General features: G+C 50.2%; 3 protein-coding genes across 7 annotated transcripts in view; 2 read left to right on the top strand and 1 right to left on the bottom strand.

Moving 5' to 3' along the window:
* LOC144169301 (Na(+)/citrate cotransporter-like) overlaps positions 1-1,304 on the bottom strand; it is a 56,862-nt gene extending 55,558 nt beyond the window's left edge. For 3 of the 5 annotated variants that reach the window (XM_077698385.1, XM_077698384.1, XM_077698383.1), the window contains exon 1: positions 770-1,066. In XM_077698385.1, the coding sequence (XP_077554511.1) occupies positions 770-964 (195 nt within the window). In that variant the 5' untranslated portion in view covers positions 965-1,066. Of the gene's footprint in view, positions 1-769; positions 1,067-1,092 lie in introns of those variants that run through there. The other 2 variants (XM_077698386.1, XM_077698387.1) reach the window with 2 other exon arrangements.
* An 11,512-nt stretch (positions 1,305-12,816) lies between these two features.
* On the top strand, positions 12,817-15,604 carry LOC144167437 (progranulin-like). Its single transcript, XM_077696700.1, has one exon. It carries the CDS (start codon positions 14,805-14,807, stop codon positions 15,441-15,443), a length of 639 nt encoding a protein of 212 aa, XP_077552826.1. The 5' UTR covers positions 12,817-14,804; the 3' UTR covers positions 15,444-15,604.
* Positions 15,605-25,866: 10,262 nt separating this feature from the next.
* Positions 25,867-26,676, top strand: part of LOC144168350 (uncharacterized) — a 35,779-nt gene continuing 34,969 nt past the window's right edge. Inside the window, exon 1 of the mRNA XM_077697355.1 lies at positions 25,867-26,080. The gene's annotated coding sequence lies outside the window, so the exon portion shown is untranslated. The remainder of the gene's footprint in view (positions 26,081-26,676) is intronic.

The following is a 26,676-nucleotide window of genomic DNA, read 5'->3' on the forward strand; positions in this document are numbered from 1 at the left end:
TTCCTACCTACCCGCTACACCTCAAAGGCCGAGTGCCTTCCTCTGGTGAAAAAACGGTTTACAACCACAACATCACCTTTTCTTACACAGCTAGTTTTGTATTTAGACTTGGTTGATTCATGCACACATCATTTATGTCACGAATAAACACAAGGTTAAACTGTTTTTACAGAAATTGTTCATTGCTGTGAAGGGGGAGCGTATTGCCGTTTCAAACAAAATCACATCCAAGGAGTGCGTGACGTCTATTCTTGTAGGCTAGAATGTACTTTATCTTAAAAGAATAAAATATTGGGCGAGATTTTGTAGTTTATATCTACGAAAGAAGGAATCTGTATACACTGCGTTCTCCTGTCTGATACTTTTCGGAGTGCTAGATAATTCTTTTTGACCTCTATTCATTACGTGGCGCTCCCCCGCCTTGGCGGCTCAGAGAACAAGGCGTTGTGCTGCTGAACCGACCATCCTGACCGCGATAGAGGCTAAAAAAGAGAGCTCCTCTGTGTCGAAATTTCAGCCCACGTAAACGATCCCCAGATGGTAGAAATTAATCCGCAGCCTTCCACTACGGCGCTCCTCTTAATGCAGTTGTAGGTTCCGCGCATTACACTCCACAATAAGCCATTACATGTCGAAATCGTTTAGCATATAAGCCTAGAAAAAAAAGCACGAATTTTTTATCGCTCGTGTTGAGCACTCAAAAGTTTAGTACATGGAAAGAAGCTCGCCTGCTTGTATGCGACACTGCCTGTACAAAACAGCTGCTTACCAGCCCAGGTTCCAACGGCATCTGCCGCAAGCTGTTCGAGATCTTTTCCAAAATTTGTGCACGTGACCCAAGTGGTGGCGGTTGATAAGGCGGTGGCTGTTGATAAAACGGTGGCTGTTGATAACGCGGCAGGCATGTAGGTGTGGTATACTCAGGGGTCGACAAGCAATGCTGCTTATCTGCATGCGTTTGCATACGGCTTCCCCTTACTTTTTTATGCTTTAACTGACTTGCACACAATCTCACAAGAACCTTTTCTTATTGCAGTCTGTAGATATAGCCACGGTACCAAAATGGACAAGTTGGGTTAATGTTGCCATTACCTGTATTACTGCGGCAGTCTGCTGCTAGATGTCCTTCGCGATTGCATAGGTAACATTTCCTAGGTGCGTGCTGGCCGGAGCGATGATTTCTCGATCCTGACGAGTTTGCGTTTGGGTTGGGCAGCGTGTTCATCTCGTCTCTAGTACTACCCAGGTTTTTTATGTCCTGCGCCTCCAGAAACCCGTCAGTCGACTCGGCGAGGTCGTCAAGAGCGTGTAGGCGTTTTTTTCCTTTAGAAGCACGACTACCGTAATTACCCGATTCTAACGCGCACCTTTTTTCCGCAAAATAGGCTGAAAAATCGCATGCGCGTTAGAATCGGATACGAAACCGAAACTGCCGAAACAGCTGAAATTTCGTTCCACGCATCGCCATCCCAAGATAGGGCCAAAGCTTTTCGCAACAATTTTTCGGATCTAGGCGCCTAGGCTTTTCTTTCGGCGTTCACACAAATCATCAAATTATTCCACTTGCGTGCTTGATAACAGCAATGGCAGCAGCGGCACCGAAGGTGCGCCGCTTCCGCGGCTTACGAGCGGCTCCCACGCGTTCACAACGAGCAGTTGGCTGAAGCGTGCGCCTCTGGAGAAACTCGCGGGATGGGCATGCGAGGCGTGGGCCACGATCCCATCGAACAGGACAGGTTTGTCGACCGATCGGAGCAAAATCTCCACAACGTAGAAAATATTGTTCCCATTACGTGTCATGGAATTAGTCTCAATTAGGTGGGCCACACCTATTGTTCTCAAAGTGACCTGAGGCATAAGGGTTGACAAAGCTTCGGAAGTGAGCTGCTGTTAATCCTGGGTGTAACGAAGTTGATAAAAATTCAAATTTTTTTCTTACATGCAGGTTTCGAGTTAAGGCTCCCGTAAATGAAGCAGAAACTAAATCAAAGTGCTAGACGTCAGGAATAGTGAACTGTCCCGTTAAGAATTTATTTCAGTGAAAAAATGCGTTCTTTGTGCCTTCTGCTTTCCCACGAACTTAATCCGCACACGGCACTCTAAAGAATCAGGGTCACGCACCCTGTATTCGCAAACGTAACTTAAGTATCAATTAAGCCTTTTGACATTATTGGGTGCGTTAACCAGTTTCTAGGACCAAACGTAAGCTGAAAGGGTGCTTTTTCACGAACTCGATGCTCTTTGCTGCACTCAAACTTTTTAAAAGGATGCTATAGCTGTGATACTGTACCGGACGACAACGTTCATCTTTCTCGCCGGCGGAGACGGCACCTGAAATTGCGAGCTTGTCTTGAAAAGATAAACTGTTCGTTTTCTGGCAGCAGAACTCCTTCACCGATGAACCTACACATCAGAAAGCAATGCCGACACTAACAGGCGGACCTAGCACCTAACCGTCACCACACTCACACTGGAAACGCCCCGTAGTTCACGGTGCGGGCCAAGTTAGCTGAATTAGTGCATATCTCCAGCCGATTTTCCATAAAAAGTGCAGAAAACAATGGCTCATCAGCGTAGCGAAGTCGTTAAATCACACTCAGCCGTCGCCATGCCTTCGTTACATACAGGTTGCCCACGTGTGTTTCAATAGGGCTGGGAATGGGAATGGAAAAACTTTATTAAATCCAGGAATACGTTACAGAGAGGTTCGTTACATCCACGTTTAACTATTTGGGGCTGTAACGCTTCTGTCGCGTGGGACCCGCTATTCTTTACCATGACGTGTCTGGTCATGCCACGACAAAAGGGAGGGGGTCTAACCCCTTTCCTTTTTACAACAGGAGGTGCTCGAGCCCCCGTCCGAGTCTTCCTCCTCTCCCCACCCTCCGGAGCCCGTTCGCACGGACAATCCGCCTAAATGCATCGTACAGAAGCGTAAGTTTTGGCGGAAGACGCCTTCAAGCACTCCCCGCGTCTCCAATAAATTAAAAAAAAAATGTGTTGTTGAGTGTATTACGGCGTCGTAATGGGATTAGGAAAAACTTTATTTGTGCCTGCAAAACGGCGGTTTTTAAGCGACGCGACGCGGGCTCGGCGTCGTTCTAGAGCTGTGGTTTGAAACACGTGGCCCGCGGGCCGCATAGGGGCCGCGGACTTTTCAATTGCGGCCCGGCTTGCTCATGAGTGTCTTCATTATATTTCCTTTTATTTGTTTTTTAGAGCGCACGCAATGCGGTCAGCATTTGTTGTAGCATGACCGTAAAACAAATATTCTATATATCAGAATCAGCATCCACATTTTAGTCGTTTTGCAGATAAGTATCGATGTTTCTTCAATAATGGCGCCAAATTCCATTCAGAAACAACCCGGCATATTTACAAGGTTTGGAAAATTAGTGTTTCTTTCAAACGACATCGCTGGCTGACATTTTGTCACCCCCCCCCCCCCCTTTGTTGTTTAAACCTTTTTCTGCTCTTGCTGCACGGGCACTTGCAGGACTACTGCGGCCCTCTCACTGATGCGAGTTTCAGACCCCTGTACTGGGATTTGCCGTTACTAGGCGCAGCGCCAATGCTTCCCGTTGCCAAGTCGCCCGGTCTATGCTTTTCGAGCGCACGCCCGGCGTGCCGGACGGCCCAGAGTTGAGTGTCCTTGTCCTTACTGCGTGCAGCATCCTGCAGCTGCGGCGGATAAGTCCTTGATTGAGCTGGGTTGGACGTCCCGGGAGGTTGCTGTTGTGTGGTTGCTCTACTTTCTGAACAGGCGTGCTGCTTAAGCCATGGTCCAGGGTATATTTGTAATTTATTTTTTTCTCGTAGGTCTCTAATGCGATAAGGACTTTCGTCTTTAAGCAAGCGTGCTTAAAAAATAATTTTGGAAAGCGCACAGTTCTACATCGATTATCGTAGTGGATAAATTATTTTTTTGGTGTGTAATTCTGCCGGCCTCCTGTGCCATTGCCAAGGTGTAGGGTTCCATGGCTTTGTCAAGCTGTCACTGAACTACTTCTGCCTTCGGCCCTCTATAGCCTTCACATTCGTATTCCGCCTCAGTGCCCAAGCGCAGACCAACTCTTCCTGAATAGCTCCGCCGAAGCATCGCGTATCCACTACGAATGGAAGGAAAGTTATCCTTTTAGGGCCAGGTTATATACTCACCCCGCGCCGATAAGGATGGGTGCTGTCCCGCTGGTTGGACTGCGGTATGCGTACTCCACGACCAGCGTGTACATCTTTCCCTCGATCAGGGTTTCCCTTACGCACACGACCAGGAAGTTCTTTCCAGGGATCGGAGTCGCCGACAGGATATCGAGGGCCCTCTTCCGTGACCTGGGCGCAGCTGGCTCCTCGATGAGCGCCATCTTAAACGCGCTGAGCGTGTGGGGGTCAGCCCGTAAGACGATCCGATCCACGTCATCCTTGGGCGTCAGCGGGACGTCGACGCGACCTGAGATCTTCATTCCGGAAGCTGTACCACCTTCGGGGAAATATCGGAAAGCGGGAGTTCGTCCAGCCTGCTCACGGTAAAATGCGCTAAGGCACTTTCTCTGGTGGGAGCTAACGCTTATTTTGAACCCGGTCCTAGCAGCGCAGTCTTGGAAACAAGGAATTTCGGTGGCTTACTTAGCACCGCGATCCTCTTTGCGAGAAAGTCCGCTCGCTTGCAGCATCTGAACCCCGGGCTGTACCGCTTTGAGAATCGTGCCTAACAACCAAATGACCTAAATGCGAAGTGGCCCGAGCGGAGTTGGCATTGTTGCGAGGGAGGCCAGACTGCGGACCGGTGACAATGAAATGGACGTTTATTCTTGGCTACATCCTAACGAAACGAGGCCCCAGGCCTTTTGTCATCCGGACGAGCGTTCCGTGGACAGCCGTGCTCTACCGTTGCCCAAAGACCACTCTCCGCTTCTCGCTCCTCCGGAGGTCTCCAGTCGCACTCAAAGGCACGGCCGCGCGGTTCCGATAAGCCGGCCTTCGATCTCCTCTGAAGCGGCGACCCGCTGTCCCCCCGATTTCGCCGGGGCGCACACGTGTTCCTATTTTGCCGACCAGACACACAGCGGGTGGTCTAAATCACTTGTCTCTGTTCGGCCTTGGCTCCCCGCCCAATGTCTTTCCGTAGCGACAGGGATGCGCAGGCGCGCCAGAGTTAGTGGCCGCACAGGTACCCCAGAGTCCCGCACGAAACCGCACGAAGTGGTCATGTGAGTACTCGGGGAAAATTCCGGCTTTTAATTAAGGCGGCTAACAGGCTTCCCACAGCCCCGACAAAAAATGACGATACCAGATCTAGCTGTTACTGTCATTGAACAAAATATGCCCTAAGTTACCCAGCCCTCTAGTTACAAATGTCACGGTCGCCAACAGCACTCAGATGAAAGTTCGGAGATGAAAGTTAACTTTCATCTCTGAACTTTCACCACCGTGAAAGAATAAAGTCCATCCTGCATTGATGCCGCCTGGTTGCGCTGAGCAACACCCGAGCACTGAGATGCCGGCGACCGTGGTATTCTGGCACAATCTGGGCCATAACTGTGAAATAGGGGCAGCGAACCGAACACCATTCTGTTTTGCACGCGAACCGTAAACTATGTATTCGCGAAGAGGCGAGCACCTCCGAGACAAAATGCGCGTAACTCATTTTGGTACTTCAATAAACTTGCCCGCCATCTAACAGGTTTTGCCGGTGGCAGAGTTTCGACCTATTTAACCCACCTCGGGACATTAGTGCTACGGCCGCAGCACCCGATGCTGAGCCTGATACTCACCCCTCAGCGTGAATTTGAGGGCGTACTCTTCGGGCTGTAGTTCCGGTGGAAGGCCAGGATTTGCGTAGGTGTTATTGCACGGTACGACGAATTTCGGCTCGATCGTGACGCGTTCCCCAGGCAAGATCATGCCACCGGTGGTTGTGGTGCCCAGAGTCGTTTCGGTGGCACCACGTAGCGGCACCCACCGGGGCTCTCGCGTTGCAAGCCGAAATAGCATGGCCGCGAGGATCACGACCGGAAGCATGGTCAGCAAGAATTGCCACTGGAACCAGCAGGTCCAACAGCTAAACGGCGTTTGAGTCGCCTCTTTCTCCTGGCCTTCTTTCGCGACCTGCGAAAACGCTCGCGGTGGCAAACATGTCGGTCACTGAAAGCGTCTGCTGACATTGCGGACTTGCTGCCACCGACTTCTGACGCCACGAAGGGCATCCAGGGAGCGCATAGGGTCACAAAGGGCAAGTTTCGAATTACGCCGATTAGTATAAACGGAGTTACACCACGTACCAAAACAGCGCATATCTGTATACCCTTGCTTCCTGAGCCGTTAGTAACGCTGTCGTCGTTAGAGCCGCGCAGGCTGGAAACGACAACAGGCCTGATCTTGCGCGTGTCAGTGAATTGCTTGAGCATAAACGCCTTGTGCCGCCTGCGCTGAAGTTTTAAGGCATATAGCGCAACAGCTGCGCCCCATACCCATGCTATGTGTGGACGCCGCACTGAATTTGCAATGACTAGCTCGCACGCAGTCTAAATTCACTTAACACCACAATTGGCTGCCAAGGTCAAACGAGTCCCAAAAACAGCGAATTAAAATTCTCCCCGCGATCCCTCAAGAGAACAGCACTATGCCTACGAATAGACTGGTACGAGCTCCAGTGTGCGATAGTACCCAACGTCCAGTGAGGTTCGCCGAACGTGCAATAAGCTTTGAGTGCGCCAACGTGCACACAGCCGGGCAATGAAAGCTGACCACGTTGACGGACTTCTTTGTCTTCGTTACGAACGCGGTTTTTGCTGCAACTAGAGAGCCGCGAAGAGGCCAACTAACGACGAGTTCAGTTCCGTTGCTCCACATGAACGCGGCACTCTGATATCGAACTACGTAGCGGCAGCAAACCCGAGGATGCGCCTGCTCCAAGCGTGCAACTACACGTCGCACTAACCTGTCAAAATGGTCTCGGGATTAACGACGGTTAAAGTTTTTCTTTCTTCCGTGGTGCTCCGGATCCCGGAAACTACACCTGCCAAGCTGGCCACGGCATAGATGGAGCCAAGGTATGTTGCCGCGTGTCTCACTGTTATGGTCACTAGCATTCGTTTTGGCAGCATGCTTAAGGCTGGTGGGTCTAAAACAAACGTTCTTGAGCCCCATTGAGCAACGTTTCGGTTCCCGGTGCTTAAGTGATGCAATTTCACTTGGGATAAAGAGCATATACTCTACAAAGATCGGTTGTATCGGCTCACCATTCCATGGTCATTGAGTTCAACGGTTTGCAGAATCAGCCGCTGCTCTTGTTGCCGCGGCGGCTGCCGCACTGATGGTGGTGGCGGCGGCGCAATCTGCCCCTGTTTTGGCGTCCAAACAACGCGGTACGTCGCAGGCATCGTCGTCCACGCTGTGTCCTTGTGGAAGTCTTGACCAGGAAGCGAGAAGACTGGGCTCGATGCGCAAGTGGGCTGGATCCGACCGCTGATCATGCCGCATGAATGTGGGCTTGGTTCAGAATGCAGGAACCGGTGCCAGCGCGGGTTGTTGTTGTTCCTTTTATTTGCGGCGTATACCCACTTGGGGGATTGGCCAAGATCGGGACCTTTATTGGGACTTATATGCCCGATCTAGGAAACTAAGATTTAGGGAAAACAAATTATTAGAATACTCGCACAACATAAAAATAAAAATATATAAAATATTTACGTAAATGTCAAAACGTACAACGGCATGGCATTTCCGCAGTAATGCAGGTGTCGCGAAAGTTCCGCCTGTAATCGTTATAATAGTGAAGTGGAGATGTTTGGTGGAACAAATTTTGAAAAACTAGAAAATAAGAAAAATATAAAATAATTACGAAAACTTGCGAACCGTGTAACGCCCTGCATTTTCATAACAATGCAGATATCGCGAAAGTTGTAACATGCTGCACCCCGTGCCGCGCTGCTACGTGAGGAAAGCGTGTGCGACGCCAAATCTCGGAATCAAGTTGCGAGCAGCCCAGCTCGAACGACGACTGGCCCCTGGGTCAGTGGCTTGTAAGCGCGGATTTGCGCTTGTTCTGATCTCTTTTTTTGCCATCCCATGAAAAAGCCGACGTATACTCGGTGACAACTTAAGAACGGCACCGGAAGTTGCCGCTGTGCCTTATCACCGTAGCCGGATGTTCCTCCGCGCGGCACAATTAGGGCGTTAGTGGGAATATTTTTAACATGGCGTGAGCCGTTCCCGTGATTTTTTGGACTTGATATGCTTATAAACGACTCCAGTGGCGACAAACAAACTGTGTGAGACAAGCAGACGATATCACGCATTCATAGCAAACCCCTTTCAAAACGCGCGCGCGCTGACGTCACGGGTCCGGCGCTTTGGCGGAGTGATACACTACATGAGGTGGTGCCGTTCTTGAGTTGTAACCGAGTATAGTTGTCGTCATCACCGGCGTTTGGGGCGTCGAGATTGAAGTCCTAAACGATTTCAGCTGAGGCCGGGGAAAGAAAAAAAGCTTGCAGGGAAGCAGACGCTCTTGGAAAGGCTTGACGTAAAGGGAGGCGGAGGAGGAGGAAAAACTTTATTGGTAGCAAAAAAATTGATTTTCGTCTTTCCAAGTGAGCAGAGCTCTCATTCCAGAGCCCCTGTAGGTTTGGCTGTCACCCGGGCCTTCTCGAGCACTGTGCGCTGATCTTCCAGGGCCGAGCTGGACAGCACGGCTTCCCACTGTTCGGTCGTTGGATTGTCATTCAGGGGCACTGTCTTAGTTTAGGTACAGGCCCATGTGATGTGGTAAAGAGTAGCTTCATCTCGCCCGCGTAGTGAGCATTGATTGGACGGGTAAACTGTAGGGTATATCAAGTGAAGGAGGCTGAGATGTTGGTACGTGTTTGTCTGCAGCTGGCGCCATTCTACTGTCTCCTCTTTGGCTAGTTGTTTCTGCGGCGGAGGAAGAGAACGGCGACTTAAACGCTGATGTTGCATAATGTAATAATATGTCAAAGGGATTGGCGCTGGAACTGTGGACTCGTCGCCCTGAGGTGGCGGGGCCCAGATAATCAAGCTCGGGCTGATGCATGCGCTCGTTCGTTCCCGTCCAGGTCGCTGTGTCCTGGTGTCGAGATAACTGAAGTTGTGGGGAGTTAACTGCGCGAATGTTTGGTCAGTGTTTGATGAGCGATTTTAGATAATCGGCCTTTGCTAAAGCTGTGACAGGCTGCTTGTGAGTCGGATACTACTGTTCAGTGTTTGGCTCGCAATGCTGACGTGATGGCTAACGCTACTGCCGTTTCCTCTACTTCTAGAGGGCGTGGTGTATTCACTGTCACGGTTGTTCGTTCTCGCATGTTCTCATCAATAACGCTGACGACCATAGCTGGCCTCCCTGGGTAGTTGGCTGTGTCAGTGTACCGCACGTCTTTGTATTTTTGGAATTTGATTTAGAGAGCACGGGCGCGGGATTCTCGTCTCCCCTGGTTGTATTCAGGGTGCGTGTTTTTACGTATAGTTCTTACGTGAATATTGTCGCAATACATATGTGGGAGTGTCATCGTGTGGTTATGGCCTGTAGTTTGTGTTGTGTATCCTAGGAGTTCCAGAATCTGCCTGCACGTCGGGGTCAGCCGGAATATTTCTCGTTGGCTGACGAGGTGTGCAGCAACGTGCTCTTCTATTCAACGCAGAAATTTGGGCTAGTTGGTGATACGACTTCGATATGGTAAAAAGCGCACTAGGCGGGGACACAAGAAAAAGTCAGTGACACGGTACGAGCGCTCGTCCCGTGTCCTGTCTTTTTCTTGTGTCCCCGTCTAGTGCGCTTTTTACCATGTCGAAGTGTTCTTCTACCGTGTTGTGAATGCCGAGAGCCAGTGGCTTCTGCGTCGAGGTAGTGGGTGGAAGATTGAGGGTTTTCTTATAGGCTTGCCGGACGAGGGATTCTACTTGCTCCTGTTGTCACCAGTTAATTTTGATGTAGGATACGGACCGGTGTAAGTTACCCTGTTGATGACGAGTGCTTGTACTAGACATCTTCTTTAAGTCCATGGCGCCTGTTTCCGATTCGGTTCATAATGCGAATGACTTGATTTGGGGTGTGCTTGAGTCGTTGAAGTGCTTGCGATCCACCGCCATCTTGCTGAAAATAGAGTCCGAGGATTCTGATGGTCTGTACTTGTGGAATATCTTTATTGTCCAATGTGAGAGATATTTGAGGTGGGTCGTATGAAATTTTTCCGCATTTCGTATTCATAAAGAGGAGCACCGATTATTCCTGGGCACATTCAAGATCACTGTTGCGCGCGTACTGTTGGACAATGTCGTCCGCACGCTGCAGGACCTCCTGTATATCGTCGTCCGGGCCCGTGTTTGCCCATATGGCGACGTCGTCGGCGTAGATAGCGTGGTGCACGCCCTCTATCTCCGCCAGTTGAGCTGGAAGTTTCATCATCGCTATGCTAAAGAGTGTTGGGGACAATACAGCTGCTTTCGGGTTTCCGTTGTTTGGAGTAGGAAGAGGGGGTTCTGAGGTCCCCTATGCCGACCGTGGCGGTACGGTTGCGGAGGAAGGCGCCGATATAGGCAAAAGTACGTTGCCCGCAGTTTATGTCACTGAGGTTGCTGAGTATGGTTGTGTGGCTGACGTTATCAAATGCAGCCTTGAGGTCTAATGCCAGGATAGCTTTGGTGCGGTTGGGAGAGATCTTCTGCGTAATTTCTTCATGGAGTTGGAGGAGGATATCTTGTGTGCTGAGGTGAGGACGAAACCTAAACGTTCTTGGTGGCAAAAAGGTATTGTTTTCTGTGTAAGGCTGCAGTCTGTTTAGGACAACGTGCTCTAACAGTTTGCCTATGCAAGAGGTTGGTGGAATAGGCCGCAGATTTTCCAGCTTGGGTGGCTTGCCTGGCTTGGGAATCAACGATATCAGCGTGAGTCCATTCTCTTGGCAGCGTGCCTTCTTCCCAGTGGTGGTTGAAATAAGTTATAAGGGCCTGCATGGAGGTATCGCCTAAGTGTAGGAGTATGCCGTTCATGACTTTATCTGCTCCCGGTGGGGTGTTATTGGTGAGGGCCTGAACCGCCTTCTTGACCTCAGATAGGGTGATCAGTCTGTCCTGGTCTTCGTTGGGGTCACCTCTGTACTCTACTGACTTGTCAGACGGTTTCTGTTGCCCTGTATATTTTTCCCGTACATCATCAAGGATGTCTTGGTTGGTTCCTCGATATCGGTGCACGATTTTCTTGATGGTGTTTTGCGTAGGTGATCTGCTTTTCGTAGGGTCCAGGAAATTTCGCAATAGCGCTCAGGTTTTTCCTTGGAATTTGTTGCAGAGTTTTCTTCAGTTTCATTGTGCTTGAGTTCCGCTGCCTACTTGGCGGCTTCTTCCGTATTTTTTTCTATTCGAATTTTGAGTCTTCTATTCAGTTTCTGTAGGCGCCATCTCCTAAGCATACTTCTTCAGGCTGGACAGAGGTAAAGTAAGCGAGCGTCGAAAGCTGGTTTTTCTTCCGTGAAAGTCAGCTCCTTGGATTAGCTGGATACGCTTTCACGCAAATCACGAACCCACTCTTCTATGTTGGTAATCTCCGAAGAGGGGTTGTTTTCTCTCTGCTTTCGAAGAGTTGATGAGGCGTGTTTCCTTTGCGGGGCGGTTTTGGCACGTGAGAGGGGCTGGGGTGACGAGAATACAATGTTCGCTCCAAAGCGTCTCTTCAGAGTTGTGCCATTCTGATGATGGGAGGTTTTTCATCATCATGAGGTCGGGACAGGTGTCTCGTGTTATGCTGTTACCTATTCTCGTTGGGTAGTTAGGATCCGTGTAAAGGGTAAGGCCTTGTTGATGGATGAGCTCCCAAAGCTTGTTTCTTTTTGTGGTTGCTTTGCCGTATCTTCAGGCCGCTTGTGGCGCATTAAAATTTCACAGGACGACAACTCCGTTTCTCTTGACCAGTTTCAGAGTTGTAGCGAATATGTGATAGAAGTCATCCTTCTTCCAGCTTGGAGGACTATATAAGTTCAGCACAAAGAGACTAGACTGACCCCTTTTGGTAGGCAGGATCTCTATAAGGATGTGATCAATACCACTGTCATCTATTGTATGTTCTACGACTGTACGATATCTTGTGGTAAGCGTGGCTATTCCACTATTTGGGGATGCTGTTGTGTGGGTGCTACAGCCTGGTTGGGATGGTGTAGATCGAGTTTCTTGGGTGGCTATTATGTCTGGGCGATCACCTACTTGTCGCATGTATTGGTGTAAAGCGCCGCTTTTCAGTTTATACATGCGGCATTTCCACTGCAAGATCGTTAGGTTTTTACTGTTTGGCTGATTTGGCTTATTCATAATCGTTCATTGTGTCAGGAGGTAGAGGCAGTGTTTATGGGTTAACGGTAAGTTTTACTTTTTTTTGCGGTTGCTTTGATCATCGTCGTTTGGCTCAAGGGTAGCTGGTTTTAGCTTAGTTTGTTGCGTATGTTGCCATCGTTTTTCTATGTTTTCTTCGTTTAGGGTGCTGTGTTGTTGCAGTTACTGTGTTTGGATCACTAGTTCCTTCGTTTGCTGCTGAACGTGCATGATGGCTTCGGAGAGGCCAGCTACTGTTTGTCCCAGTGTTGTTACGGGTTCTGCAGGGGCTGGTGTGGGAAAGGGGTTACTAATGGGTTGGGGAGTTGTTTCGGTTTCGATTTGTGTAAAGGTTTGAGTTGAAAGGACTGAATTTTTGGTATTGAGCAATGCTTTTTGTTGTTTGTTTTTCTCTCTTAGCTGTCGCTTTTCTGCTCTTAATTCTTTGAGTTGACCTATTATTTCGGCAATTTGTTGGTTAATCTCAGTGGTGGATTGAGATAAGGGTTGGGTTGATTTGTTCTGTTTGCTTTGTGGGAAGAGCCGTACTGACCAGCTCACCTTGCCATTACCGTGGCATTTCCCGGATCCGCTCGGCTCCACGGTAGATGGTTGCTGTAGAGGAGACTGCCTGGATTTGGAACATGACGGATGGCTCGCTCCGGCTCCGGCGGATCCTCGGGATAAGGGTCGTGACTGGCCATTTTTGAAGGTTTCCCTTCAGCTTTGGTGTTGGTTCGTCTGAGTTGACAGTGGTGAGCGTTGGACCAGTCTCTCAGGGCCCCTCTTGCCGCCCGTGGGCCCTTCTTGTCGTCCTCCTGCCACTAGAATTCAACTTAAGGTCTACAGCACCCAATTAGACTTTTGCTTTTGCATTCTTAGAAAGTTCTGAGCATCCCCCGTAATTTTTTTGAAGAACCACCTCCTCCGCCGATGAAAAAGTTAATGGAATCCTCACGCAGATAACTGATGGGAAAATTTTCGGACAATGTTCCATAGCTGCCGTTCACCGCATTTACTAACCTTGTTTTTATGGCCAATACCACTGAGTGGGTACGGTTCCACTTGTCTGCATCATCTCGATCACCACCTGCTGACGGGAATCCTAAACTAATATCCACCAGAACAACAAAATGGCCCTGACGCTTTTTTTGCTGTTAGCACCGGTCCTATTGTTCGTGCCCGCAGAATCGAGCAATGTCAAGAGATGCCCCGACCATAGCCTCTGCAGCCAAAGTAAGAACCTGGCACTATCTGTGTCGCCATCGCTTTCTGTGTGCGTGTAACGCATAATCATCAGTGGTGAACTTCCGAACATGTTTGTGTGCCAAGATCTAACCATGCAGAAAGATCAGCGAAATTGTTTGCTGCAGTACTTGGAAATAGATTCTTTTGGTAGTGGCATACGCCGTAAAAGGGCTCTAAGCGAGTTTCATCAGAAATCGTGCCTCTAGATCAAGTGGATCGTGACCACCGTTGCATGGTAGCCCGGAGAAAAATGTATTATTGCGTGGAAAGAGAGACATACCGAGAGTAAGAGAAAGGAACAGAATGGGAGAAAGTGAAAGATCGCTAAAACAATTCGGCCCGTATGTCCTTATGGGGGTGATCATTCTTCGAAACACTCGGCCTCTATTACTCGCCTAACGTTCCTGACCAGTGCGGTGAAGAACTCGTTAACTTGACTGTCAAGAGGATTCGAGCCAGCCACATTCACTGGGAGAGGGGGCTGGAAATGGCATGAGGACGGAATAGCCACCACAGATGAGGCATTTGGTGGAACCGGGAAACTGGTTGACAATGTGTGGGCATTGTGGTAATATGAGTAAGCATGTTCGGGATGTTCGTATACTCACTGCTTCGAGGAGGAGGATTGATGCAGCGGGAGTGTTTCTTTGATAGGCCTTGTTCCTCTTGGTGTGGGGCGAAAGAACTTCACTGCCGAGGTTGACAAGCAAAACGGGTGCAAGAAATCAATGTTGCCACGTACGATGCTTCCAAAAGCTTTTCTCTACAATGCCTCAGCTTTTGTTATTTACCAGTTTTGGGTAATCATTGTGGGGTTTGGGGGCTGTGTATCCTTGAACTGTAAACGGTAAAGCATTCGATGAGACGAAAGCCGCGACATTGTCCCTTGTTATGGTGAGCCCATGACTGAAGACGGAAGGGTCCGGTGGGGTTTCAATCATTCTGAGGCATTAACGCTTGCAGTGCTATAATTCTTGCTGCTCACGATCACTGAATTTCCAGAAGTCAATGTGGGTCAGTGTTATGTTGTTAGTCGCTCTTTCTGCGCAGCCAGCGCCCACGCAAGGCGTTGAATATGAAGCATGGTGGTAACCATGCCCTTTAGCGGCCGGCCACTCTCGCCAAGAAATTGTGGTCGAACTCATTGGGTAATAGTTATCAAGCGACATACGGTTATTTTCGTAAGCCAGCCTTAGAGGTGCTCTCTGATTGCTGCCACTCTTCCAGACGGCACGTGCTGCATGCTACAGAGCGGCCGCTACTCTTGCTGCACGATGAGCAACGCCGTCTGCTGCACCCCCCGCAACAGTTGCTGCCCGGAGCACTACGTGTGCGACCCGGCCTCGAATCTGTGTGCGCCGGAAAGTCTTAGGCATAAGTTGATCCCCACCGCGCCGACAAGTACCACAACTCACACAACCACGACGACGACGACAACCCAGACAACCACAACGACAATCCAGGAGACCACGACGACAACCCAGGTGACCACGACGACAACGGCTCCATCGACTGCAGCCGAAAAGTCGCTGCGAGACACAGCGGGTATTTCGAAAGAAATGGTGCAGAAGTGCCCAGCGGGAGACGTGTACTGTTTTCGGGCTAACAACACGTGCTGTCGCATGCGTGTCTCGTCACAGGCGAAGAATGCTGCCGAGACGACGTTCGGCTGCTGCCCCGACGAGAATGCCGTGTGCTGCAGCGACCAGGTCAACTGCTGCCCCGCTGGGTTCGCCTGCATCCGCGGAACGAGCAGCTGCGTCCAGACGGCACCCGTTGGCAAGAGCGGCGCATACTTGCCCTCGCGGCTGGTGTATGACGCGCAGTTCGAACCTCGCCGTCTGCAAGCGATGAGGGTTGTGCCCGGATGGAGGCACTAATGCCAACGCCTGTGGTGATTAACAGTCGAGGAGACAATGTTGATTCGAACTTTCCACACAGGTGTATGGCCCAAAGGTGTAAACAGGAGTAGCGACGCTAAAGAGAATTACAAGTGCTAGGTGTGTAAAATTGGCAAAATACAAAGTAGCCATTCCTACTTCTGTGTCCCGTGGGGATTTCCTTGGGCTCACTTTCCGAGGATAGAGATATCTTCCACGTTTTGGGGTGTTTTCGGTGGCCGAATCGCAGCCCTATATATTGCCACGTAGCCCAGAGAATACGGAGCTCTAACAGTAGCCAAGGTTTAACGGGGCGAACTATTGCTCCGCAACGACCTACAATCCAAGCGGAATTGTCCGTGTCTGACGATTATACGTAATCTCGCGGCATGCAAGGCCCGGCGTTGGAGGTGGAGTATGCGACAGGAAAGGCGAAACTCGTTCAATTGTTGCCTCGCCTATTACGATGGGAGGCGAGTTTTTTAAGCTGGGACAGTTGATCGAGGACGTTAGTGCGCATCGGCCGCAGAGCTGGGGGTCGGGGGGGGGGGGACCTGGCCGTCGCCACTAAATAGGGTACTTCCTGTCTCCGACAGTTGGGGCCCAGTTATCGGACCCTATGGGTGAGCGGTAACCCGTGGCAGGGACCGCACATTTGGCAATTGGCACTGTCTGATGCCCTCGCTGAGCAATCAGTCTTGGAAGAGAGTCAGACAAAAGGATTGGAGCAAAATTGCTTCCCTCATTCCCACCCTTTTCCCATAACCCATTCCGATGTCCAAGTTCCCGTTCCCAGCAACCCACCCTATCCGGCTTTTTCCTAGGGGGGACAGGAGGGGTCCCCCCGGGCTCGTCCCCCTGGCGGTGGGTCGCAAGAAAGTCTTTCCCGTTAATTTCTCTCCACCTTCGTGTGGACAAAATTCTCTTTGCCAGTTGGCCCTATTTTTGTACTGTTGCAATTGAGTATAACCGGTTGTACTTCGTGTGGTACCGGGGAGCTATTGAAAGCTCCATTTACTCATGTAGTCTGGGGTCGACCATTGAGGGCTTGAGGACTGTTGACTGTGGCCCTACGGGTGTGACCATCACGGGAAGGCATCGGTTGGCACAATTACAGTATTTGGGTGTTGGACGTTGAGTCAATTTGGACGCCCGTGGTTCGCTCGTCCCAGGCACATCAAAGCGTATAGATCTGGTTCCTGCGCGAAGCACCGGAGAACAGGAACGGAACCGGAGAATTGGCACCGAGAACATGCACTGACCTTATAGTGGCGATAGCAACTGCACGACATAAAGCTGTACGTTATCTAGTGACACTTCAGCCGCACAATAGCATGTTCCGCCTACCGCTGCCTCTCGGACAGCTCCAGGCGACAGCCAGGAAACTAGGCGGGGGTACAACAACCCGCCGCTGGAAACGGAGTCCAGTCATGACGAGAGTTTCTACTGACAAATCCGCCCCCCGCATCGTAGGTGAGGGGGGGGGGGGGGGAATAGGAGAAGTATTGATCTCTTCGACGACCTGCGAATAGGCGACGCCTATCCCCCCAACCCTCTTTAGATGCAGATTGCGGTGGCCACTGTTTCCCGCAATCCGGCGCTCCTGTATACCGCAGAATGCTGTCATGAGCTCTAGGGCCCGCGGGAAAGGATGAAAAAACTCCCCCCACCTCCCCGAAGGGGATCGTGCGGAAATGCGAATGCATTGGGTGCACCGATGAGTGCGCTGCGGCAAGCAGTCACGGAGAGAGGCGCGCGCTCCACTGCATTTATATATATTTTTCCGAGCGCAGCGAGCGGAGAGAGGGTACGCGGAGAGGAGAGAGAGACCCGCGCAACACGCCCGCCCCGCGCGCGAGCTCTCTCCGCCGAGCTCCGCGATGCGAGCGCACTCACAAGCCCGAGCGCGCTCCTCCTCTCCACTCACTCTCCGCTACTCCGCCCGAGCTTCGCGATGCGACCGCCCTCACACGCCGAGCGCGCTCCTCCTCTCCCCTTGCCCTCCGCTACTCCCGCCCGAGCTACCACCTCCTCCGGTTGCTAGGCGCGCCACAGCAGTTGCTAGGCGCACGCCGGCCAACGCACGACAACCCCCGACTAAGAAATGCATTCGCATTTAAGCGCGCGAGCTCTCTCCGCCGAGCTCCGCGATGCGAGCGCCCTCACAAGCCCGAGCGCGCTCCTCCTCTCCACTCACTCTCCGCTACTCCGCCCGAGCTCCGCGATGCGAGCGCCCTCACACGCCGAGCGCGCTCCTCCTCTCCCCTTGGCCTCCGCTACTCCCGCCCGAGCTACCACCTGCTCCGGTTGCTAGGCGCGCCACGCGCCACAGCTGTTGCTAGGCGCACGCCGGCCAATGCCCGACAACCCCCGACTAAGAAATGCATTCGCATTTAAAAGAGTGTGGGGATGGAAGTGCGCAGCCGGCGGACGCGACAGTGGTGAAGAGGTTTTACAGTGTGCGGAGGAACCATCACGGGCTGCGTTATGCTAGCAGAAGGATTTTTCTGGTCTTTTCTGGTCTGGATTTTTCTGAGGCGACCTCGTCTGCAGCTCGCCCCAGTCTTTGGCATGCTGCAGACACAAGTCCGTAAACTATAAAAAAAAAAGAATCTCATCGTTCGTTCTCTTCAGGCTACTTTCAGAGGGTTTCGCCATCGGATGTCGTGTGCGCCATTGATTCTTGTGTTGCGGCAACTGCCTTGTTATTTATCTGACTGTTGACATACATACATGCGGCTCAGTGACTTAGCCAGGAATATTTTTCGGGGGGTATTTTAAGCCGCCGGCAAAACAAAACAAAAAAAAAGCAAAGGAAAGATACCGCGCACGCGAACATAATCTCAATTGAATTTTCGCATGACATGCTATTTTTAGCGTTTTTACATTATAATATACCGATGCGGAATGTGAACACCGTGGGCGAAAAAAAAATGCCAAAGACCTGACCGTACAGAGCCGGGAATTCACCTCTCACTAAATTTCGAGGGTTGTTCTAACACCGAACCCCCCCCCCCCCTTTATACGCTCCTGATGTATCCTAAGTTTGCGTGTGATATTATTGACTGTGCGCTGCGCTCAAAAAGCGTGGGATCTCGGCCGTCATTGAGGAGAAGATTCATTACCGAGCGGGACCACATTTTACGGAACCGCGCCGTTGTCTGCCATGGCCCTCCACATGTTCTTTGCGTTAGTGAGGTCAGGGGGCAACGTCATATATAGGATCTCTATCAACAGCGAACAACAAGCTCTCTCCTTTTGCCCTTTCATGCGTGCTCAAGGACAGGATGACATCTGCACCGAAACACGCAATTTCATCCTCTTTAACGTAAGGTTGTTCAAGCATTTATTATAGTAGTAAACAGAGATTAAATTCGGCATTGATTATATAGGCTGCTCAAAGTGATGGGCAGGCCTCCCAACGCTTTAACATAGACAGCTATGTATGCCTGGCTACGAGTTGAATTACATGTTCGTGAGCCCTTCAGTACATACCTACAATCACTACACCTCTTCACGAACCGAATGATGACCTGGTTCTCAGTCATATACGCTTGGGAGTTCCATCGTGAGCTGTATCGAAATCCTGCTGATCACGAACAGTGGCATGGATTAGCGACGTTGGTATTATGAGCAGTATTGTGACATAGCTACTCTAGCGCGGTGTGGCGAATGAGCAGAACTAGCGCCATACTGTTCCGTAGATCTCCACATGAAAGGCAGTCATGTGTCTTCGAACGGAATCAAAAAATGAAGGAAACTCACGCTAACGCGTAAAACTTCAAGGTAGCGAAGCATTACGCAACCTTCACGGACATCACAAAGGTGATGATGATGTCCTCAAAGATTTTAGCACGTACCTACAAGGGGGGATTGGCCAGGGCTAAATCGGTTGTTGTAATCCCTGGGAACCTCAAAATACTAAATTATTTCCGCAAAGAGGCCGTAAAAGGAAACTTAGTTATGAATAAAACCAGAATTACCCATTAATTAGCACCCTTCAGCAATTCAAACGGCCTGAAGCTGAAAGAACATTTTGAATGCAATTATATATATCCCTTTCTGCAAACCCCAAATTTCATGCGCCAATAGATAATATAAGTGGAATCGAAAACGTCAACCCCAAACACTCAATTGCCCTTCAAAAGCAGTTGTCTAGCTGTTGAGAAACGGCGGCAGTCGAGAAAAAAATGTTCGATTGTTTCAGGGACCTGGCACCGCACACATAGTTCTGTAGGTGAAAGTTCTGATCTGAACAGATAGAAATTAAGCCTTGAAATCCTGCAGCGCAGCTCGGTGAAGGTCACCTCGCATTGCCTAGAACCACAAAAACGGAACATTCCACCCGAACTTTAAATGTTGATACTCTTCAAATGATAAAAGTCAGTCTTTAGATCACGATTGCAGCCGATGTGCTTCTTCGCTGCCGCAACAACCTTTACTCCATTATTATTGTTATAAGTGTCAGCTGCTTTCATTTCATTCGAGGTGATAATCATTGGATAACACATTGTAGGGGCGTACGCTATGACACGTCTTTCTCGTTCTGATCAAGTGCTTCCACGATTACCGAGAACGCTGGAGTTTTTTTTTGTAAGTCTTGGCCAATCTCCCTAAGTGGGTATGCTTGGTTTGACAAACATGCGCGAAAGGGCTAGGCGGTCGTCGCGAGGCATGCACACACGAGCGCTTGGCATTTTCTTGGTTTTGTTAACTGCCGGACGGTAGCCGCGAGGCGCGCGCTCACGTCCCCGCGCTCGGCAATTTCTTCGTATTTTATACTGCGGACACAAAAAATTGCGATTTGCCGGAAGCTTGCTCTCACGCTCAAGAATGGAACGACGAAGCCGTTGGGTGTGACCATTCACGGTCACAAAGTTGAGGTTTACTATCGTTGTAGTGTCGTGGTTGACGTAGGTGGCGTGGCATTTCAACTACCCTACGTTGAGCAAGGCCAGACTGAGGTCGCAGTTTTGGTTACGTTTTAGTACGCCAATCTGCAAGCGGGTCTCATCGACTCTAGCGGATCTTCTGCACGCTGAGCCTCTCGAAGCACGGCCTCTTCCTAGGCCGTGCGAACTATCTGATGCCAGGCCATGTGGAGTCAACGATCACCTACAGCAGCTTCGACATTCAAGTCACGGCTCTTCTACGGTACACAGCGCATGCGCACGGCAACACGAGGACGGAGGAACGAGGGGCGTACGCTATGACGTGCCTTTCTCGTTCTGAGTAAGTGTTGCCACGATACGGAGAACGCTGGATTTTTTTGCCATTGTTGGCCAGTGTACTTAAGTGGGTATGTTTAACTTGACGTACGTGCGCTCGAGGCACGCGTGCACGAGTAGTAGTAGTAGTAAAGTCCTTTATTGGGATGGGACGGCCGGTTGGCCAGAGGGGGAAAATGGGAATAGCAGAGAGGGAGGATTAACACTACTTGAATCTTCAAGGGCCGTAGAGTATCTAATTGTCCATTGAGGATCTAATTGTCCAGTTTGAGGGACCAAATGGGTTGTAGGCCCCGGCTCACACTACTCGAGCCAGACCGCTCTCAAGGGAAAAAGTGCCTAGCGCGGCAAGGAATTGGGGGTCATGGTATGGGGGATTAGCTGGTGAAGAACCATTTGGAAGTGCATTTTCGATAATATATCGATGGTCTGAGAATGCAGTGCAGTGCCAGATTAAATGGTTCAGGTCCGCGATAGAAGTCGCTGAACAGTGCGGACAACGTGAGGGTAGTGACGTCCCAGGGTGAATCCATTTGTATATTATGTGAGGAGTGACAGCAGCGTTCGCTAGAGTCTTATTAATGAAAATTTCGGCTGGGCGTGGTAGGGAAGGGACGCCGTGTAGGTAGCCAAGCGGAGTGCTTGATGCTAAGCGGCATCGGCGCACGTGGCGAGCGTGGTCCAGCTGCAGGCGAAAGGAGGTGGGCGAGACAGCAGCAGGGGATTGGTCATCCAGCGGAGGGGTTACGAGAAGGCTCTCCCTAGCCGCAGAGTGCGCGGTCTGGTTGCCATGTCCCTGCATCATGTGTCCCGGTATCCATGCCAGGCGAGTTTCAGTGCCATTCTGAGCGAGTATGTTGACCATAGCTTGAATCTGGTGGACAGTCCAAAGGTCATTGATAACGTCCAGAAGCACTAGGTGGGTAGCTTCATCGAGGTTGCAAAGGTGCTGCCAAGTGAGCCCATCATGGCCCAGCGCCGAACGTGGTTTGCCTTGGTGGAGGGCAGCCTGGAGCTCCGCAAACGTGAAGGGGAGATCTAGCTCCTCAACAGGCTCCGATACTGGTATGTTGGGTAGAGGGGGATGAGGAGTGAGGGAAGCGTGGGGAAAAAACGTAGTTATGAGCTGCTGTTCCACAGCTTCAGGGGTGTCCTTTAGAGTGAGTGTGGAGAACAGCGTAGACTTATGCTTGCGCTTGCCGGACATCCCACGGTACACCTGCCACGGTACACCTGCCCCAAGCAACCAGTCTGTAGAAACTGCGGCCGCACCCACAATCAGGAAGAGCCTTGTGAACGTACGCTCTTCTGTGTGGCCTGTAAAGAAGATGGCCACCTGGCCCTAGACCCGAAGTGTGCCAGCAGAAAGGCAATCCCACGACAGCACTCTCAGCGCGTTCAGGACGGGGTTTCTTGGGCGGACTGCGTACGTGGACAATCGAAATCTGCTCCAGAAAGCGGGATGCAATCCCAAACTGTGAAGTCAGATGTGACCTCAGCCGCGACCTCTATTAATGAGGCTATTTTGGCACAGCTGGACAGCCTGCGCTCTGAACTCCGTCAGCTGCGAGAGGAGAACGCGCAACTCAAGGAGGAGATTGCCACGCTCCGTCAGGGTACTCCTCACCAGTCGCAGCTACAACGAAAGACTGATTCGTCCAAGCTTCCTCCGAAATCAGCGCAACGTATGCGCCCGAACATTTCGACGACCCAGCGCCGTAGTCGCAGTGCTAGCAATAAACGAACCCCGACATTTCAACAGCATCCAAAGGAGAGTACGGATTTTATGCAAATCCTTAAGTTCATTCGCGCGGATCTCCAACAGGAACGGCGTGAACGCCAAACGGATATAGAAAGGCTCCGTACTCTTTCCGACAGTTACGCCTCGGAAACAAAGGCCATGCTGCAATTAATTACCAGTAAACTCCCGGGACTGCCCAACGAGGTTGAACCGCCCCCTAGAAAGGTTGCACCAAGAAACGCGCTGACTCAATGAAGCACTCCCTTAAGATACTACAGTGGAACTGCCGTAGTTTTACTCAAACCAGCTCCATACTTTCCAACCGCACCCCTCACATTTCACCCTTCTTAATTCTATTTCAGGAAACGCGGGTAACTCCTCAAGTCTATGGCTTTACGACTTTTACAGAACCTTCAATTACGAGAAGGGGCCCAGGCCGTGGCCCACAATGCACGCCCTCAATTATTGAACAAACGGCGGTCCTGGTCAGATCAGACCTGGGTTGTTACAAAATTTCTGTGCCTGGCCAAAATTCAGAACATCATGAGGCTGTCATCGTCCACCTTCGCCTCCCGGACGGCAAGCCACTTATTGCAGCCTCGGTTTATTACAGACCAGCAACTGGCTCTCAAAAATCTATTGCGTACAACTGGCTTCGGCACTTGATATCTAAATATCCCAGAACACCGATCATTATCGGCGGGGATTTTAATGCCAAAAATACGACCTGGGGTTACGCTCAAACAGATGGCCGTGGTGAGAGAGAGAGAGAGAAAAAAAACTTTACTAAAACGCCTGCAGAGCGGTTAGGCTACCCTTTCATGGGGTCCGGTTACGCTCAAACAGATGGCCGTGGTGCCCGCCTCGAGGAAACCTCGGAAGACTGTAACCTCATTATCATCAATGATCCCATGCGACACACGCGGATTGGCCTACATCCCAAGCAACAGAACTCCTCCCCAGACCTTACTTTAGCTTCGCATGGCATTGTCAGGGACTGGAGCCCCTTTAGAACACCGTGCATGAGTGATCGGAATTTGGTATTTTAAACTGCGGACACCACACGCAAACGATTGCTCAAGAGTTTCCATATTAATAAAGAAATCACAATATATCTCTCTGTGTCTCTCCTAAACAAGCACAGTGACGCGTCATGCGAGTGCGTGCGTGTTGTTCTTCGCGAATAAACCCACCCCCTGGCATGATATTCGGCGTTATTGCCTATTCATTTGGAAACAAAACTAAACCATTATTTTTTATCTTCGTCGCTTTTGCTTACACCGCTTTTGTTTCCTCGGGCATTGGTATGTCCGTATATCCAGGTAACAAAATGGGCCAACTAACCAAACGAGTGCCACCTGTCTACTTCCCTGGTACAGCAAACTAGGGCTTAGTTTTTAGCAAGCACATGCACCCACTCCCATTTACGTATAGCTTTAGCGAAAATCTAAATTAACACAACGATGTTTATTTCTCCAACCATGGAACCTTTCTATTATCCAAGTGCCGCGCAAGTGTTCGTCTCTTCCGTTAGCGGAAGAGGAGGAAGAAGAAATACTGTCATGCCTGGAACGCCGAACTTAAGGCAAGCTATTTCCTTCGGTCATGCACTAGCCGCATAAAATCAGAGGGACGAATGAGCCTCTCTCCCGCTAAATGTCGAAATGCATTACTGTGTTCGTGTAAAAATACCAAGATTTGTTCTTCTAAGGGCCGTAGCGGAATAGTTGATCAGCATTTTCAGGATTTGTTCTTAGGACCGAAATTGATTTGGCCTGGATCTAATGCTATTAGATATATGCAGGGTAAAAAAAAATAAGCGCCATAAAGGCTGTAGTAACTCGTATAAATCACATTGTCAGGTGATTTGATTTGCACCCGTTACTGTAAACGCCTACTTTTTTTCTAGGAACAGCTCATGGTTCGCATTAAGGTAGCATTTTACAGGCTATTGTACTTAGCACCAAGATCGGCGATAGCGCATATCTTATTATCAATTGACGATAAATCATCTTTCATATCCCTGGAAATCTGTGGCAGCGTCGGGAATCTGACTCTTAGTTGACCAGAGGGCCTCTTTCGGCGCAAGCACAAGGCATCTCTGTGTTCATGCAAACTGTACTGCAGAATATCATCAAAACGTGACCGTGAATGGGTGGGGTAGTTCGCGCATTCGTACATTTTTGTGTGTGTGTGAAAGGGCAAATTTCGCCGTAACCAATAAGTGAACAGTAGTGTTGTAAAAGAAATTAGAAAATATCGTGACAACGCTTAACAGACCTGTGAAAGTTAAACATGACCGCACTAGCTACAGCAGTTATTGGTGGCAAAAATTAAGCCTTCATTGGGTCGGTCAGTTGGTCTTGCGGTGAAGAGAACACAAACAAGATACTCCACGAAAAGGGGGGGGGGGGTAGTGGATGGATTATTTGGCGGTGGGAGTAAAGAACAGACAGTGTACGGCTTTCGGGGTACAGGGAGGAGCAATTAGGGTTGTAGGGGTCTGCTAGAACGTTGTGTAAAGGCTCGCCGGAGCAGCGAGTGCATCAGTTGTACTTCTGTGAAGTATACGCGCTTGTGCCCTCAATCAGGCGCAATGCAGTTCGCTGGCATACCGTAGACAGTTCGTCAGCCTGTAAAACGGCATCCAGCAAGGAAGGTCAGAACACGGGTGGAAGTAGTGAGGGGTTTGTATGACGATGGGACAATGGCATAGACAGTGTTCGGGGCTGGCGAAGTAAGAGGGGAAGTTATGTGATGCCCGCTCAGAGGTTGCTTACGAAAAGACGCCACAGGGAACAGTGCATTTGTTGGAATCGTGTGAAGAATATTGGCTCAATTGAAGGACCAGGGAGATATCTGGGCCGTGGGAGATGGGCAACCTCTATGTTGCGCGTGAAGTACTGTCTTCTGGCGACTTTGCAAGCACGCGATTCGTCGCTCAGCTGTGGGCTTACCTAGAGGATTGCCGGAGTGTTGTTACAAAAACAGCGGAAAACTTAATTGGGCAATTAATTACCAGAAATCGATGAATGGCCTTGGGTGCACTATAAAGCGACAGTTGCTGGGCGTAGAGCGATAAGTATCTCCTCGAGATCTTGTCGTAGGTCTGTGTAAGAATATCGTGCAGCTTTTCCTTCTGATACTCCGCCACTCTCAATGTGTCCATGAAACTCCCTCATAAAGAATTTACCATAATGTCTAACAGTATAAATCGTGTCATCAAGGACAGAGGAGTACGACGTGGCGAGGTGAATAACGAAAGAGCCTACAGGCGCACCTCCCTGAAATCGTGACAAAATATCAGACTGCAATTTGCTCAGACTTGCATCATTCATTCCGCGTAAGTTTAGGAGGCAATTCTACATCGCTTAGTTCTCCTACTTTTTTCCCCGTGCAGAGAAATTTCGGCAAAAAACAAGCTTCTGCAGAAACACTGGCGTCCGATCGAAAAGAAAAAGAAGCGCGAGGCAGATTATTGAATAATGTATTTAAGATTACGTACCTAAATGCAAACTGGGCGTCGAACCTATGCTCACACTAACTTTTATTTTGTGTAATTGCTTCTGAAGCGGTGATACTGCGTCTTCAAGCGAAATCTCAGCCGCCACCCGGCACGAGGCGCCCACCCAACCTCCAGGCGCAGCTGGACAGGCCTTGATCGAAAGGTAGGCCGCGCTTCGCGGAGACCGCCTTTTATTGGCAGACGTTTCTGAAGTAAGTTTACGAAATCAGCTGTCATTCCCCATCATCATCATCATTACGATGTTGGCATTATTGTTACGACCGTTATCAGGCCGAGAGTCACAATATATGCTCTCAGAGAACCGCCACTGAGGTACGCAAATGAGCGACGGCGACCATTTTACTGTTTATCAGTGTTTCTAATTTGCCGCTTCTTCGCAGCAAAACGGCATCTTTGCGCACACTTGTGCAGTAGAAGTACTGGGAAGCGCGATATCTTAAATTCGCATTCTTCGATTCCCGGCCGCGGCGGCAGCTTTTCTGATGAAGGCGAAAAGCAAAAACGCCCGTGTGTACGAGATTTCGGCGAACGTTAAAGATCCCCAGGTGGTCAAAATTAATCCGGAGCCCTCCGCTACGGCGCGCCTCATCGCCTGCTTTGCGTCGGCGCGTTAAACCCTACAATCAAAATAATTGAATTCGCATTCGGAATGACGGTCAGTCGCGCGCGGCCGCAGAGCCCGAAGGAGTTGATACGCCTACCACAGTTTACCGAATAAAACACATAAACAACAAAATG

The sequence above is a fragment of the Haemaphysalis longicornis genome, unplaced genomic scaffold (genome assembly GCF_048455015.1).
Source record: "Haemaphysalis longicornis isolate Haplotype H1 unplaced genomic scaffold, Haemaphysalis longicornis Haplotype H1 scaffold_2, whole genome shotgun sequence".
Lineage (NCBI taxonomy): Eukaryota > Metazoa > Arthropoda > Arachnida > Ixodida > Ixodidae > Haemaphysalis > Haemaphysalis longicornis.